Here is an 18,586-nt window from a genome sequence, read left to right on the forward strand (position 1 = left end):
GCACCACCAGGGAAGCTCCTAAAATATAGATTTTGATCATATTAGCAATGTCCTTACATTTAGAGTGTGATATATTTTAAAGGTATGCTTTTGTTATAAGCACATAAAACTTTGATATTCTGTTTATACAGTTATGATTTTTGTTTTAGAAAATTCTAAGTATCCAACAGCAACTATAAGCAAATAGCAAACCAAAATATATTAACATTCTTTTCTTAAATGATGTACATTACATAGTATGTATTATATTTTCTGTATTTAATTATTATGTAAGCCATTCCCAATGAGCAATCTTAACTTGAACTTATGGTACACTTAAAAAAAAATTCTCTTATTATATAACCTTGATTGATTTAACGAAGCTGGTATTTTTCTTTTATGAGTAACAAACCTACTCATCATTATCTCATCTGTAAGGTTTGGAAGAATTAACTCTTTCATCTACATAATTTAAGAATTCTATCAAGACTTGGTGAATTTCTTGGATTCATTATATTTATTCTAATACTATAGCATTTCATGAAGCAGCAAATGAATATGAAAAGGGTAAAACAAACAAACAAACAAAGCAAAACACATGTACCTTTTTAAACTTCTATGGGCTGTATTTGCCACACTTTATTTGGCATGGTTATTTACTACATGGTACATGTATATATTTTCCTACCCCTAAATATTATTAATCAGTCCGTGAAGGTAGGAGTACCCTGTACCCCCTCTTCCCTTGTCACTCAGTCATTATCATTTAATTACCTGAATGAATTAATTGACATGTTTTTGTTGAGGTTGTTCCATTAATACCTCAACATGTACATGGTAAATATTGATACTAGAGCCATCTTCAGTCCTTAAGTTTAGCTTCCTGTCTGTATTAGTCAGCTTGGGCTACTAATTACTAACTAGTAATTACTAATTAGTCATTTTGGGCTGCCATAACAAAATACCATAGACTGGGTGGCTTAAGCAACAGAAATTTGTTTTCTCACAGATCTGGAGGCTAAAAGTCCCAGACAAGGGTCTGGCAGGATCAGTTTCTGGTGAGAGCTCTCTTCCTGGCTTGCAGATGTCCACTTTGTTCTCATATAGCCTTTCCTCTGTGCAAGCACAGAGAGACAGAGACGGGGCTGTGGGGGGGGAGGCGGTTAGAGAGACAGAGAGAGAGAGGGGGAGAGAGAGAGAGAGAGAGAGAGAGAGAGAGAGAGAGAACAAGCTCTCTGGTGTCTCTTTTTAGAATGGATTAATCCCAGTGGACTAGGGCCCCACCCTTATGACCTCATTTAACCTTAATTACTTCCTTAGAGTCTCCCTCTCCAAATACAGCTACACTGTGGATTAGGGCTTCAACATATGAATTTTAAGGGGACGCACACATTCAGTCCATAACACCATTCTTTTCTAGAAATTTATGAGATAGGATTGGACGACTGCTAAGAGAAATTTGGATTTTTCCTAGAAGCATTAATAATTTCCGAGAGAGGGGGAAGGAGTAAATATTAACTAAATGAGTGAACAAAACAGGCAGTGATCTGCTACCCTTTGAATTCTGATCAGAAACCATGTAGGAAGCATAGCCCTAAACTGACCGGGTATTTGAACCCTGGAACTCTCTATAGAAAAGCAAAAAAAATAAGAACAAGGAATTATTTTCCCTAGTCGTTTATATTCATTCATTCATTCTTTCAACAAGTATGTATTGAGTACTGACATATACTAGACATTCACTACTCTTGGGGGCTGGGCAATGAATAATATACATGAGGTCCTTGCCCTCAGGGAGTTCATATTCCAGAGGACTGGAAGGCCCAGTAATATACTGGCTACAGGCATAGATGCACCCTGCCTCAGTTTCATCAACTGTATATCTTGGATACTAATATTACCCATCTCAGTTGTTATGAAAATGAAATGAAAAATATTCATGTTGGCAAAAGACCCAGAATAGGCAAAACAATACTGAAGAAGAACAAAGTTGGAGGACTGACACTACCTGACTTCAAGACTTACTATAAAGCTACACTAACCAAGACAGCGTGGTATGACAAAAGAATGGACAAATAGATCAAAGGCACAGAATAAAGAGCCCAGACTGACATAAATATAGTCAACTGGTCTTTCACAAAGGAGTAATGGCAATACAATGGAGCAAAGACAGTCTTTTTAACAATAGTGCTGGAACAACTGGACATGCACATGTGAAAAATTGAATCTAGACACAGACTTTTACACCCTTCCCCAAAATTAACTCAAAATGGATCACAAACCTAAATGTAAAATGCAATGCTGCAAAACTCCTAGAAGATAATGTAGGAGAAATCTAGATGACCGTGGGTTTGGCAATGACTTTTAAGATACAACACCAAAGGCATGATCCATGAAAGAAAGAAGTGATAAAATGGACTTCATTAAAATTAAAATTTTCTGCCCTGTGAAAGACACTGTCAAGCGAATGAAAGCCAAGCCACAGACTGGGAGAAAATACTTGCAAAAGACATATCTGATAGGACTACTATCCAAAATATACATAGAACTCTAGAAACTCAGCATTAGGAAAACAAACAACCTGATTTAAAAAACGAGCCAGAAACCTTAACAGACATCTACCCAAGGAAGATATACAAATGGCAAATACATATATGAAAAGATGCTCTAAATCATATGTTATCAGGAAGATGCAAGTTAAAACAATGAGATACCACTACACACCTATTAGAATGACCAAAATCCAGAACAATGAGAACACCAAATGCTGACAAGGATGTGGGTCAATAGGAAAATTCTCATTCACTGCTGGTGGAAATGCAAAGAGGTACAGCCACTTTTGAAGACAGCTTGATGTTTTCTTACAAAACTGAACACACTCTTACCATATAATCCAGCAGTTGTGATCCTTGGTATTTACCCAAAGGAGCTGAAAACTTATGTCCTTATGAAAATCTGCACATGGATGTTAATAGCAGCTTTACTCAAATTGCTAAGACTTGGATGCAAACAAGATGTCTCTCAGTAAGTAAACTGATAAACTGTGGTATATACAGACAATGGAATATTATTCAATGCTAAAAGAAAATGAGCTATCAGGCCATGGAAAAAACATGGGTGAATCTTACATGCAGATTACTAAGTGAAAGAAGCCAATCGGAAAATGCTACATATATATGATTCCAACTATATGACATTTTGAAAAAGGCAAAACTATGGAGAGAGTAAAAAGTTCAATGGTTGCCTGGGGTTAGTGGGGAGGGAGTGATGAACAGGCAGAGCACAGACGATTTTTAGGGCAGTGAAACTACTCTGTATGATACAATGGTGGATACATGTCATTATACATTTGTCCAAACCCATAGAATGGACAACACCAAGGATATACACTAATGTAAACTATGGACACTGGGTGATAATGATGTGTCAGTGTAGGTTCATTAATTGTTAACAAATGTACCACTTTGGTGGGTGATGTTGATAATGGAGGAGGCTGTGCCCATGCGGGAGACGGGGGTATACAGGGAATCTCTATACTTTCTGCTCAGTTTTTCTGTGGACTTAGAACTACTCTAAAAAATAAAGTCAATTAAAAAAAATGCATACAAAGAGTATAGTCCCAATGTTCATAGCAGCAGTATTTATAATAGCTAAGATATGGAAACAACCTGCGTCCTTCAACAGATGGATAAAGAAGATGTGATACACACACACACGTGCGCACACACACAATGGAATATTACTCAGCCATAACAAAGAATAAAATCTTGCCATTTGCAACAACATGGATAGACTTGGAGGGCATTATGCTACGTGAAAGAAGTCAGACAGTGAATGACAAATACTGTATGATATCACTTATATGTGGAATCTAAAAAATACAACAAACTAGTGAATATAACAAAAAAGAAACAGACTCCCAGACATAGAGAACAAACTAGTGGTTTGTTCTAGAAGGGGGGAGGGAAAAGATGGAGGTAGGGGATTAAGAGGTACAAACTACTATGTATAAAATAAATAAGCTACAAGGATATATTGTAGAGCACAGGAAATATAGTCAATATTTGATAATAACTATAAATGGAGTATAGCCTTTAAAAATTGTGAATCACTATGTTGTACATCTAAAACTTATATAATATTATAAATAAACTATACCCCAATAAAAAATAGTAAAATTAAAAAAATAAAATCATTAAAAATGCATATAAAGAACTATCAGTGCTTGGTATAAAGGAAACAATACTTTTAACCATAATTACGTTTATCGATAATTAGACATTAACAATAAAGCACATTAAAAAGACCATGGACTTCCCTGGTGGCGCAGTGGTTAAGAATCCGCCTGCCAATGCAGGGTACATGGGTTCAAGCCGTGGTCTGGGAAGATCCCACATGCCGCAGAGCAACTAAGCCTGTGCACCACAACTACTGAGCCTGCGCTCTAGAGCCCACGAGCCACAACTACTGAGCCTGCATGCCACAACTATTGAAGCCCGGGCGCCTAGAGCCCCTGCTCCACAACGAGAAGCCACCGCAATGAGAAGCCCACGCACCACAACGAAGAGCAGCCCCCAATCCCTGCTCGCCGCAACTAGAGAAAGCCTGTGCTAAGCAAGGAAGACCCAACACACCCAAAATAAATAAATTTATAAAAAACCCCACCTGAGTACCTAAAAAAAAAGAGCACAAGGTAAGTTTTTAAGGATTGCTTGCTAATTTAGGTTTCCTGCTGACTTTGAGGATATCATTTTACTTTATAATTGTTACAGTGCCACCTCTTTGTTTAATATCTGGACAAAATACGCCCCCCGGCTGCCAGCTGCCTATTACAACGAAAAGCTTCTGAAGGTTGGAGACAGACTTTGTGAAATGAAAGTAAGTACCTCCGGAGTAGAAAGAGCCCAAGTGAAACTCATTTGGCTAATTATTATCCTTTTGATACCATTCCTATTTTACATGATTTGATTTTTTTTCTTAGAAATATATAAGGGAATACATACAAATTTTAATGAGGCACAGTAACCAAAAAAGTGTTCACTCTAAAATTTTGTGGTTGGGATTCTCCAGAGCTGAGAGATTCCTGAACAGAAAGACGGTTGGCGGAGCATAAGCACAGCCCCTAGTTAACAGAGGGTGTGGTAGGCGCCCGACAGGAAATGCTGAGTCATCATGTTCCTACCTTACACAAAGGAGCCCAGACACCACTTCCTGTTGTTTTTCACATGGCTGGCCTTGCCCAGCAGACAGCTCTCAGAGCTCCTGGCCTTGCTGCTATGTTGCTTGCTTCCGGGTGCCTTGTTTTAATGACTTTCAGCTCCTTCTTTACATTTTGCTGTACGTATCAGTAATTACAGCGGTCATTCCATACATACTCTGTTTCTTGCTCAGTGTTGTATTCCAACCGAGTTTGTGCCCTTTTTCTAGTTCTATATCAATGCGGAAGTACTGGATTGCTGTGGATTCATGGACTTAGTTTGGTAAGACCACACCATGGCTGGGTTTTCAGTGAACAAAAATGTGAATTTTCCCCCTAAGGTCTGGCACAGGCCCAAATTATTTCAAATTAAATATGAGCCTTTGGCACACGTGGGATCCTTGGACCAAGAGTTATTTTATACAAAGTGATTTTACGCCAGACACCAGCAGTATTCAGTCTGTTATCGAGCCAGGTCCATTTTCCCCATGCAGAGAGAGCCAAATGCTGAGCCGCTGAGGTTTGCAGCAGAGAAAGAGTTTATTCACAAGGCAGCCAAGCGAAGAACGAGTCTCAGATCCGCCTCCCCTAAGGCGAGGGAGTTGGGATATTTACGAGATATAAGCAGAGTGGTTTTAGGCACGGGGAAAGATGACTGCCGGTAGGGAAAATGGTGAGGTAGTCGGTGTTCTGCGCAGGTGCATCTGGGCTACGTGCTTCTGTGTATTCAAAATGGAGGCGTTTAGCAGGACCGGAGGGCGGAGTTTTCCAGCCTCTGACGTCAAAAGGCCATTCAAGGGACACCTGCGCAGGCCCAGTTTTAGGGTCGGTGGTCCCAACCAGCCCCAGCCGGCTTGCCATGGGCAAGAGCTGACTCCAAGTTCCTGTGAAACGGCTGAGCTGAGTGAAGCTGGGAAGTTATGTAATTTAAGAGAGGAAAAAAGAAAGAGGGAAAAACAAAACTACAGCGGGCTTAATCAGTGAAGGTAGTTCACAAATTTCTTTCTTTCCTTCCTTTCCAAGCCGTTCCCTTATCTGTTCTGTAAGACAAGCTTACGAATTTCTATTTGTCATGAGCTTCTGTTAACTCCGTGGGGGCAGTTTCAAGTCTCCTCAATCTACAGTTTCTCAGCTTCATTTCCCTCCTCCATTTCTATTTTCTGGACTTGAATCTTTTTGGTCTGGGAGGGAAAGTTACCAAATAGAGGCTAAGATGTGGAGGAACTTTCATAAGGAAGCACTAAGATATATTTTCTGCTGCCGAAATTAGAGAATCATCTTAGCTCCATGTAATTGGACCATACGGAATTTGGAAAACCACAAAAAAAAGCCCCAGGTGAGATCCAACGTGTAAGCTATATTCATGTGAAGTGGAATAATAGTTTTGACCAGAATTAGAGGCGTGCCCCCCCTATTTTTTATGCTTCTTCTCAACATAATAAGAAGCTGGTGATACACAGCCCAGTTTGGGGTGGTTTGAGGAGAATCCAGGTGGGTGGAGGGAAGAAGAAGGAGCATTTTACAGGTTGATAAAGCAAGTTGATGTTGGATAGTGGCTAAGGATTCAGAATATTTCAGGTAAGATATTTACAAATTTACTTAGAGGAACAAAGAAAAGGTTTTAACTACTTTTCAGTGATGGGAAAGTGGGCCGGTAAAGGTATTTGTAATCCTGGAAACAAACTTGAGTGGTTACTTTTGTTTCTAGAATCTAGTTTTATTTTAGTTACAGTAGAACTCATCTTGTTGGACCACGCTTGTTTTGAACCTAGACTTGAATTCATTATGTGAATCAAGTTAGAGCGAAAAGATTCAGAATTAATCAGTGAGCAAGTAACAAACAAGTCAATAGAAACAGAAACAAAACAGCATTTGACTGTGGTGCCTCCTGAGGGGCAAGGTCACCCAATAGGCAGTTCACACCCAGGGCAGCTGCTTTTCCTGGAAACACAGTTGGAGGGGAGGAAGCAGAGAAAGGGTTGCAGCTGAGTCATATGTAAAACCCTGCTCACATCCACCGCCCTGAAACTCTCCAGGTCACCTGTGCCCCGTGGGCTTCAGAAATGAGGCATCTGACTTTGTAATTGGAACGTAAGCATGAATTAGAACTAACAAGAATCATAGCAGCTTAGACTTTTTTGATTCATCCTGATATAATTTAAGAGACCGTCGACAGATGAGCCAGCTCATCCCCTGCATTTTTCTCTTCTCCTTTCTTTCCTTCCTTCCTTTTTTCTCCCTCCCTTCTTTTCTCCCTCCTTCCCCCTTTTGTCCCTCCCTTTCTGCCCTCTCCTACTCGTTCTTTCCTTTTTGGAGCTTAGGAAGTATCAGAGAAGCAGGGCTGGTCATAAAACTCTTCTACCTCTCTCACTGAGTTTGTGGGTTACCATGATCTGTTGAGGTTAAACCTTTGGTTTTTGAGTATATCCAGGTTATTACCACACACAGTGCCCTGGTGAATATTCCCATCTTTGAGGTCATGATGGTCTCATCTCATAATTGGCTTGTTGTGAGGAGAATTAAATGAAATAATGCACATGCATTGCCAAGCACAATGTCTGTTAAGTTTGGAAATAGTAGTGATAATGGTGTCATGGTGATAGTAGTAGCAGTAATAGTAATAATCAACATTGACACTATTAAGAATAATATGAATATTACCTAATTTTAATAATGATAAGCAAAAGGATATTTTGAAACCTTCATCAAGTCCTCTTTTTATTTCAGGAATATAAATTGGCCCTTTTACAGTGCTATGGGAGATATCTTCAGCAGTTCAGCATCAACTTTGACGAGAATAAAGCAGATGTGAACCAATTCAAAAGCGTCTTTTTTCCAAAAGGCTTTGAAGACAAAAGTGCTGCGCATACGGTAAGATGAAAGCAGTAGCTAAAATAGCTACCATTTATGATTATGCAATAGTCTGTCCTTTACTTGACAGCTTCTAAATGTCTTTCATTTGCTTAGCATGGTATTTACTTGTGTGCTGTAAGTTACTTAATAAATATTTTCTGTGCTGGATGAGAAAGTGCACTTATTAAATTTTGTAAAGATGCTTTGGAGATTGTGTCACTATAATCACTTATTCATCCAGGAGACAGTATTTATTATTATTATTATAACTAGTATTGGTAGAATGCTTTTAGTCTACAAAGTACTTTAGAAAACATTGGATCCTCACAATAACTCTATGAGTTAGATACTGTTATTATCCCTATTGTACAAGAGAGAAAACGAAAGCTAATCACACAGTATAATAAGTAGTGGCTCTGGAGAGGGAACAGATCTTTGGATACAAAAGAAATTTTATGCTTTTTTCTACTATACCAGTATTATTATGTTGATTGCTACCAATGAGTCACTGGTAGAGCAGTTACCATGTGCTAGGTAGTCTTCTAAATGCATTATATGAATTGTTATCTTGCAGCCTCATTGCAGTCCTAAGAGACGGGTACTATTATGCCTCTTTTACAGATGAAGAAACTGAGGCTTATTGGAGAGTGAGAAATCCAGCCCTCTTAAAGCAGTGGGCAGAGCTGGTGTTTGAACCCTAATCAGTCTGACTGCAAGGCTATGTTATTCCAAATTTAATGATTATTCTAGGCCTTGGAAACAACATGTGGTTTAATAAGCAGAAAAGATCAGGCATCTTTGAAGGCACATTCAGTTTGCCTGTAACGTAGGTGCGTGAATGAGGATACTGCGCAATGTGAGTGGGTGCTTAAATTGTATGGCAGGGATGGGTGGGCATCCTGATACCAACAAATAATTCTTGGGACACCAGGTGAATGTCCTACAGTTTAACTCTATTCTGACTATCTACCCAGAGACAGTGTCAGATCCCACAGGTTAAGGGATCAGTCTTACAAAACCGCCCCCTCCCACTTCAGATGCCAGTTGCAAGCTCAGGTCATTACCTGTGATTCTGACTGACTGGCTATAAATCAGAGGTTCCCGCGACCCCCTCCTTGGGCCGGATAATTTGCTGCAGTGGTTCACAGAACTCGTGGAAACATTTTACTTACTAGATTACAGGTTTATTATAAAAGGATATAATATAACTCAGCAACAGCCAGAGGGAAGAGATACATAGAGCAAGGCGTGGGGAAAGGGTGCGGGGCTTCAGTGGTCTCTGCAGACACACCACTCTCCCAGCACCTCCGCCTGTTCATCACCCTGGAAGCTTCCCAAGCCCCATCCTTTTGGGTTTTTATGGAGGATTCATAGCATAGGCATGATTGATTGAATCATTGGCCATTGGTGATAGATTCAACTTCCAGCCCCTCCCCCCTTCCCTGGAGGTCAGGGGCTGGGACTGAAAGTGCTAAACCTCTAATCACATGGTTGGCTCCACAGGCAGCTAACCTCCATCCTTAGGCACTTTACAAAAGTACCTCATGAACATAGCAGAACATATCTTTGTCACTCTTAACACTTAGGAAATTCCAAGGGTTTTCGGAGAGCTAGGAACTGTGGATGAAGACCAGATACATATGAGAAATATATTTTGGCCAACTGAATGACCAAATCCATATTTCTTATAAACTGTAATATCTCAGTGCCCCATTGGGAAGAGTGCTGAATGAAAAGTTTGAATTTTTAAGGCCCCTCCTGTATCACCCTGATCCAGGCTTCCGTATCTCTCTCTTACACTGTTGAATTATTCTGCTTCCATTTCCACTCAGCCTCCCTAGCTGTGAAACCAACTACATGGTGGCTAGAAATAGCTTACATGTATCCAAGCACGAGGTCTGCCTGGTAGAGTAAGGCTCATTTGTGTTACTAAGACTCTCCACTCCCAGTAGTACTGATGATTCTCTAGCCAAAATCTCTCTTCTGAACTCATCTATCCAGTTAACATCATAAAGATCTCACACTCGTCGTGTCCAAAACTGAACTCATCTTTTTTTCTTCCATAATTGGCTCCAGCCAGTAACCCAAGCAGGAAACTGTTGCAGACCACTCTGCTCTTTTACCTCCCACTTCTTTTATTTTTAACATCTTTATTGGAGTATAATTGCTTTACAATGGTGTGTTAGTTTCTGCTGTATAATAAAGTGAATCAGCTATACATAAACATATATTCCCATATCTCTTCCCTCTTGTGTCTGCCTCACCCTCCCTGTCCCACCCCTCTAGGTGGACGCAAAGCACCGAGCTGATCTCCCTGTGCTATGTGGCTACTTCCCACTAGCTATCTATTTCACATTAGGTAGTGTATATATATCCATGCCACTCTCTCACTTCGTCCCAGCTTACCCTTCCCCCTTCCGTGTCCTCAAGTCCATTCTCTACGTCTGCATCTTTATTCCTGTCCTGCCCCTAGGTTCTTCAGAACATTTTATTTTTTTTTTTAGATTCCATGTATATGTGTTACCATATGGTATTTGTTTGTCTCTTTCTGACTGACTTCACTCTGTATGACAGTCTCTAGGTCCATCCACCACACTACAAATAATTTAGTTTCTTTTTATGGCTGAGTAATATTCCATTGTATATATGTGCCACATCTTCTTTATCCATTCATCTGTCGATGGACACTTAGGTTGCTTCCATGTCCTGGCTGTTGTAAATAGGGCTGCAATGAACATTGTGGTACATGACTCTTCTTGAATTATGGTTTCTCAGGACAACCTCACAGGCCTTTGATCTCTCCTAGCTCCTGCATGTAGCTTTGTCCTCCATCTGCTTTGCATCTTTCACACTTTTGTCAGAATTAATTTCTAAAGTGTAAATCAAATAATTGTACTCCATTGCTCTTTGGATTTGCCCTTTTGCCGTAGTCCATATTCCTTGCAATGGTGTGGAAGCTCTCCATGTTCTGACCATGGACCACCTCTATAGCCTAATTTATCTTAAACCTTCTCATCCAACTTTAAAAAAGACTTTCAAATCAGTGAACACAGCAGGCACCTCAAGCATTCCTAACACTGTGTGTGCCTGGAACACTTTTCCCTCTGTCAAGAGCCTTGTCTTCCTCATCTTTGACTCCCTGTTGCTTAGCGTGTGGCAAACAGAGGTGGTCAGCAAACATTTGCTGAAGGAATTGTGTAAATGATAATAATTACATCTGAATTAATATGTTAACATGCCATTGTGGGGCTTTACAAAAATTGATTCAATTCTATATTCTTGGAAGTAGAATTTTGTACTATTTTTTTGCTTTTGAAAATTTTTTTGACTAAGGAAAGGTGATCTTAACTAAATGAATGTTTTGAAGAAACCTATTTTACCATGTTTCTTTCCATATGTTAGTCCAATAAGGCTGCTATAACAAAAATCCAGAGATTGGATGGCTTAAACAACATTTATTGCTCACAGTTCTGGAGACTGGGAAATGCACGATCAGGGTGCTGGAAAATTCAGTGTCTGATAAGGGCCTGATTCTCCCTGTGTCCCCATATGGCAGACGGCGAGGTTGCAACATATAAATTTTGGGAGGACACAAACATTCAGTTTGTTGACCTCTACTAATTTATTGAATCAATTAAGAAGAATCATTTCCATTTTAGTTTTGTACATTTTAAGAAGTGCTTTCCTAAGTTGCATAAACGTTATTTATATTCTTTTTCCTTTCCTCATGTGTTTCAGTTTCATGCTTTAAGTGGCAGAAATATTTGCAACTACCAGCTGGTCTGTGACAGTGACATGAACCTGCAGAATAAAGAATCTGTGGCCCAGTGTCTGCATATCTTGTCCTCCTTAAGGCTCATCATGCAGGTGGCTTTGCCACAGGAGCAACTTTGCTGGATTATATTCAATGGTATATGTCAGTGTCTTTTATTTTTCATTGTGTCTTTCAGAAAGGTATTTAAATACTAAGTTTGACGGTGACTTGATTACCTTGTGATTTAAAACATGTTCATTTCCTCTTAGGGGCAAGACGGGAATAAAGATGCAGACCTACTAGAGAATGGACTTGAGGATATGGGGAGGGGGAAGGGTAAGCTGGGACAAAGGGAGAGAGTGACATGGACATATATATACTACCAAACATAAAATAGATAGCTAGTGGGAAGCAGCCGCATAGCACAGGGAGATCAGCTCGGTGCTTTGTGACCATCTAGAGAGATGGGATAGGGAGGGTGGGAGGGGGGAGGCAGACGCAAGAGGGAAGAGATATGGGGACATATGTATATGTATAACTGATTCACTTTGTTATAAAGCAGAAACTAACACACCATTATAAAGCAATTTAATAAAGATGTTATTTCCTAATAGGATACTTGCAGGCTTTTTTACATTTTTATTATATTTCAGTTTGTCCTTATGAGCAGGGACTTATACAGCGTGTCTGTGGGTTTTCTGCTCAAGGGAGGGTCAGAGGCTGTGGGGATAATCAGTTTCACATATATACAAAATAGGGACCACAGTTAGTAAGTAAGTATAAATGGGGAAGGATCGGAGGACAGGTTAGATTGTTTCTAAGCATCATGCATTTCTTGGTCCTCTCCATGAATACTTTGGCCAATGACCAGGGCTTCCTATGCATCAGCCTTCTTGTCCTACTTGATTTTGAGTGAGGAGCTCTGAGAACGCACATGTATGTATGTGTATAGTGTATTTACATACATATATATGCATTGTACGGATACACACATGTACATGTATATGCATTATATATGTATTATATATGTCTCATGAAATGAATCTTATCTATCAAAATGTAGCATTTGTTTTTTCCTTTTAAGACTTTAAATTCAACTAAAATTCTCTTTAAAGTTACAATTTGAAGTTACGATGAGTCGCCTGGTGAGTCGCCTACAGTATTGTTTTCTGGATAACATATTCCTGAAAGAAGAATAATAACAGTGTGTTCTGTGTGCCTAAGACCAGGGCAGAATAACCTGGAAGAAAACATATTGGATTTTCTCTCATCCATGGCAACTGACAGTACATTTCCTAGCCTTTTACTTCCTTGATCTCCCCAAATAATTTGACATTTTGATTGTAATTAGACCTTACATTTGCTACCAGAGATAGGGCTGACTCTGGAAGACATTTTTCAGTCCAGTGATGGTTAAGCTTTTGGGCCTCCTCATGCTCAGAGTTGCCACGGCTGTCTCTGCACCTGGATTGCTCACACATCTTGGCAGGGATTGAACAGGCAGAGCTTCTGTACTCAGGAAGGAGTGATAGGCCTGAGGGTTGGGCCCTGCAGTCAGGCTTTGCTTGAAAGGTGGGAATGATGCACCTGTCTGAAACCCTTTTCAGATCACACACAAAACCCCCCAATATTCTTAAAAAAAAAAAGACTGAACGATTTCTGTATCTTCTACATCCTTTTTCTGGTGTGTGCTTTTTCCTTATACATATGACATCGTGTTCTAGATTTTATCCTGTTTCCTAAATAGTTTCCAGCTCAGCACTATGGTTTTAGAATCTAGCCGTGTTGCTATATGTAAACCTAGTTTGTTAACGCTGCCTGCTGAATTGTATTTGGCAGATATCTATGCACCCGTAGGGATGGGCACCTGGTTTGCCCTGCCTCTCTAACTGCGCAAATAATTCTGCAGTGAATATCCTTGCCTCTGTCCTTTTATAGACCTGTGTAAGAGTTTTCTGGGACTTATGCCCAGGAGTGAGGTTCCTGGATTGTGGCAGATATATATACTTAGTGTCATTAACTGCTGTTCCTGTTTTAGTTAATTCATCTCAAACTTATTAAGTGCCAGGCATTGTTCTAGATGCTAGGGATACAGTAGTGGACGACAGACAAAAACCCTGTTCTCATGCTTACATAATGCTTCAGGGAGATGATGAACAAATCAAGACTAAGTGATGTATCAGATGGTGATGGTGCTACGGAGGAAAGTAAAGCCGAGAAAGGGGTTAGGGAGAGCACTGGCTGGGCTGGGGCTGGGCTGCAAGTTTATTTTATTTTTTAAAAAAGATTTATTTAATTTTTTTGGCTGCATTGGGTCTTCATTGCTGCGCACAGGCCTTCTCTAGTTGCGGTGAGTGGGGGCTACTCTTTGTGGTGGTGCACGGGCTTCTCATTGCGGTGGCTTCTCTTGTTGTGGAGCACGGGCTCTAGGCACACGGGCTTCAGTAGTTGTGGCATGAGGGCTCAGTAGTTGTGGCTCGCGGGCTCTAGAGCTCAGGCTCAGTAGTTGTGGTGCACAGGCTTAGTTGCTCCGCAGCATGTAGGATCTTCCCACACCAGGGCTCGAACCCATGTCCCCTGCATTGGCAGGCAGATTCTTAACCACTGCGCCACCAGGGAAGTCCCGGGCTGCAGTTTTAAGTGGAGTGGTCATGGTAGGCCTCATCTGAGATGAGATGCCGTTGGAGTAAACACCTGACTGAGACATCTGGGTGTTTGGGGGAAGGGCATTCCAACTGGGAGATTAACAAGTGCAAAGAGCTTGTAGTTTTAAAACTTTGGAATTTAAGTCACAAAAAAATAAATTGACCTGCAGTCAGTTTCTTAAAATACATTTGACCTTTCCAGTTAGACGTTAACACTCTTTTAATTGACTATTATACACACACACCCTTGTTTTTAAGATATTTAACCAGTCTTCGTTCTTTCACAAAATCTAACTGGGTAAATGAATGTTGGATAACATCTGACATCTCAACTAACCTGAACCCAACTCATTTGAACCCTCAAATAGTCAAGATTATTTTGGTGGTGGCTATCTTAGATGAAAAGGAGTCACGTGACAAGGCAATAAACTCCGTATTAGGGATTTGGTTAAAAATCAAACCAACTTGCAAAGATAGCCTGAGAACGTAAAGGTTTAGTCTGTGCTCCGTTTTGTACCATGTACTCTCTCCATCGGGCTCCTGCCGTGGAATCTGTGAGCCATGCCAAGATCCTGAACCATCAGAGAAGGATTCTGTTATAGTCAGGGTGCACTAGGGCTGCAAAGGTTAAAGGCACATCTTTGAAATACAGAGGGCCCTTGTTATTCTTGAGGGCGGTCTCCTGGGGCCTTCTGAAACCCCACAGCTCCCATTGCTGAATGTTTGGGCTTCTGGCTTACACCTGAATCACGTGTTTTGTGGAGAGTCATGTGTTTCCTATGCATATCCTTACTTGGTGACTTTTTTTTTTTTCCCTGAAAACACAGTTACACAGTTGGGTCAACAAAGCCAAGTCGAGATGAGAATGCGGAGCTTGAGCTCTTACTAGCTGAGTGGTTTTTTCCCCCAGTGGATCTTACATGAGATAAACAACTCTCTGTCATGGGAGCAGGCACACTAAGAATGTGGGGGACTTGTATTCTCTGTGAACTTTATGGTACTCTAAGTGTTTAAGATTCTATTCAGTACTTTTTGGTCACTGATTTGTGTAATGTTTATTATGCTTGCAGATGTATTTTAATCAAGGGATGTGTGTTTTGGAGCAGATGCTGTTTTCTCAGAAGCTTTTAAAGTTTAAACGTGAACATAGGATTTGGAATTGTTGAATTTTGGTGGTTATGAATTTTAGATGAGATATTTTATAGAAAATATTTCGATTGATTGTCATTATAATTACACGCCTTTTGAAAGCATGGTATTATACTGTTTTTTGGGTTATGTTTATAGCCTGATAATGTCCTTTGTATACAGAAGGATATATGGTGATGTCATTCCCCACTCGTCCTCCAAATGCTGCCATAACATAGTCTTCTATCCTCATTTAATTAGTGGCTTGATTTTAAAACAAAATCATACTTGAATGATCTTAAATAGGAGCTGGAAATGGCGTTTTTCATTAGAGTGCTTATGGGATGTACCTTAATAATGGGGTAAATATTATATGAGACAGTGAATGAATATAATACAACCTTTTATGCATTATGAGTTTTAAATTATGAGTTTCCTTCTTGCGTATTGTGTGCCATCTGATTAAATGTGTATTCTAGTCTTATTTGGAGATAAATCTTCAGTTTTTCAACTGTGAGGAAACCATGGGAACCCGTAACATTTTATGTGAATTAATAAAACCACAAAGTACATAAATTATGCTACTAAAATACTCTTGTTCAATATATTTCAAAACTTAAACTGCCTTTAAAATGAGACTAAAAGAGGTGCTTCCCTGGTGGTGCAGTGGTTGAGAGTCCGCCTGCCAATGCAGGGGACATGGGTTCGTGCCCCGGTCCGGGAAGATCCCACATGCCGTGGAGTGGCTAGGCCCGTGAGCCATGGCCGCTGAGCCTGCGCATCTGGAGCCTGTGCTCCACAATGGGAGAGGCCAAAACAGTGAGAGGCCCGCGTACCGAAAAAAAAAAGAGACTAAAAGATTCCTGTTTCAACATATTTAAAATATGGTCATATTAGTTCTTTCAGTAATTTGGCTACAAGTTACAAAAAAGTTTATAATGATTATAACTCTCTGGCCAGTATCAGATTTTCTGATGAGAAAGTCACTTGTTTTGGGAGCTACCAACTTAAACTGTAGAAATTGGAATGTAAAATTTCATCATTTGACTGTAAAACATGTTAATCTTTTTCTCCATCTAGGTACCATTTACATTTACACCATTTGCAGAAAACTGATGATCATAGGTCACTCTTCTAAGGTATGGAATTTACTGACAAAATATCTTCCCCTGTAATTCCTGGCTTTCTTAAGACTTTTGTTAGCATTGCATACTAAACAAAGAAAATTTGTGAATTATATAACAAAATTTAGTGAATTTACATAGGTTTACTGTTTTTAGTTTTCCTTTAATATCATGTAAAAATGTAGACAATAAAGTATTAATGAGAAGAAAGAATTTCTAAAATTGATAGGTATTTCTCCAGTGCCCTTCAGTCTCTCAAATTAGTCATAACTTGTCAATACGTTACTGAACATCCATCTGATAACTATATCTCTAGGGAGGGTGGCCATCCATTCTAGCTTGCCCAAGACAGTCCTGTTTTATGCCTGTTGTCCTGGAGTAAGTATTAATAGTGCCTACTTTCACTTTTAAAAATGTGCTGGTTTGGGTGATAAACTATGTAGCCTGTTTATGTCTTGTTATGGAGCTTGGACTGCATTTTGCTTGAAGAGCTGGACTGTACTTATGGTCCAGACACTAGTTGGGTGAACAAACTCTTAAACTATGTCCCAGTTTTGAGCTGACTTTGTTTTACAGTAAGATTCTCACTGACCAGTACTTACTGCTTGGTTTCAGCTCAAGGAAGTGGCTGACACTTCGGTTGACTTCCTTACCATGTTGGTAGCACTTCTGTCTGCAGGAGACATATTTACTCCCTGTGTTCACTGTCCAGTCATTGGAATGTAGGCCAAGAAGGGAAAATATACTCTCCTTGAGACCATGCTTGAGTTCTTTCTGGCATTTGCAACACTACTACTTTAGTCTTCTCAATTGCATGCAAAACCTTGCTCTGAATATTCTAACGCTCGGGACAGATATTTTTTCCTTATTTCCTCAAAACACAGCCGAGTATCTTAAAAGTTGACAATGCTTAAAAAATAGATAGAAGCAAAGATATTTGCATGCTTAATGATAACATTAATTGGGTGTTCTCTCTCTGTTTTGTTCCTTGCATTTAAAAGCTCTATTACTGACAGTGACTTGAACAAACTCTCTGCCAGCTTTTTGAGTGTGACTTAAAATGAGGGGAGACTGTCCCATGTATAATGTAAATTTGGCCTACAGACTATTCCAACGATTCTCTATCCAGTTCCAGATGATTTCCTGAAAAGAATTTGCAATCTCCTGTTGCACTTGCTGTAGCAACAAATACTGCTCCGTGGAGCCATCATAGTTTGGTCTGCTTATAGCATTTGTCTGGCAAAACTTTGAAGGGCAGAGATGTCTGTGCCAACATTTAACTGTTATTGTTTGTACTTGTTAATGCTGAGAGAATTTTAATTTAACATGATAGTCATCTTAAAATAATTTCTTATTTATACCCTTTGTAAGACATCTTCTTTCCCCCTCATATAACTTGAGTTTCTCTCTGACAAAATAAGGAAGGCCTGAAGGAGGATCGTTCTATGTCCCAATCTTGTGGGATGGGAGTGGGGGAGTGAGGAATGCAAGAATTTGGGGGTGGTGGGTGGCTGTACAGTTGGCACTTTCAGATCAGGGTGAAATTCTTTCAGTTTGTTCAGTATAATAAGTTTCAAGGAAATTAATTTTCACCCTGAAATTCACAGACCCTCAGCTGACGAGTTGATTCCTGAGCTGAGACTATAAATGGACTCGATGGGTCCATTTAATGGGGACAAGCCCTTGGTAGTCCAGCCACGTCTGAATCCTCCTGATTCTGTAGCTACTTTAGAGTTCAAGTCCGTTATAGCAAAAGACAGAAGGAGAAACAGATGTGGAATCCTTAGGCTTTTCTTGATGTCACCCCAGAGCAATCTAAAGTCCTATTCCTATAGGAGCTGGGAATTGTGATTACCATTTGTTATTATTATTGAATCCCTACTCTGTGTTAGGTACTGTGCGAAGG

The 18,586-nt window shown here is 39.9% G+C and overlaps 1 protein-coding gene across 1 annotated transcript in view; it reads left to right on the forward strand.

Annotated features, from left to right (window-relative positions):
- The window catches only part of CFAP54 (cilia and flagella associated protein 54), a 295,719-nt gene that overhangs the window by 4,264 nt on the left and 272,869 nt on the right, over nt 1–18,586 (forward strand). Inside the window, exons 2-5 of the mRNA XM_029206275.1 lie at nt 4,752–4,857; nt 7,904–8,047; nt 11,768–11,939; nt 16,637–16,695. Of these exons, the coding sequence (XP_029062108.1) occupies nt 4,752–4,857; nt 7,904–8,047; nt 11,768–11,939; nt 16,637–16,695 (481 nt within the window). The remainder of the gene's footprint in view (nt 1–4,751; nt 4,858–7,903; nt 8,048–11,767; nt 11,940–16,636; nt 16,696–18,586) is intronic.

Source organism: Monodon monoceros, unplaced genomic scaffold (genome assembly GCF_005190385.1).
Source record: "Monodon monoceros isolate NGI ecotype Baffin Bay Population unplaced genomic scaffold, NGI_Narwhal_1 Super_Scaffold_6, whole genome shotgun sequence".
NCBI lineage: Eukaryota > Metazoa > Chordata > Mammalia > Artiodactyla > Monodontidae > Monodon > Monodon monoceros.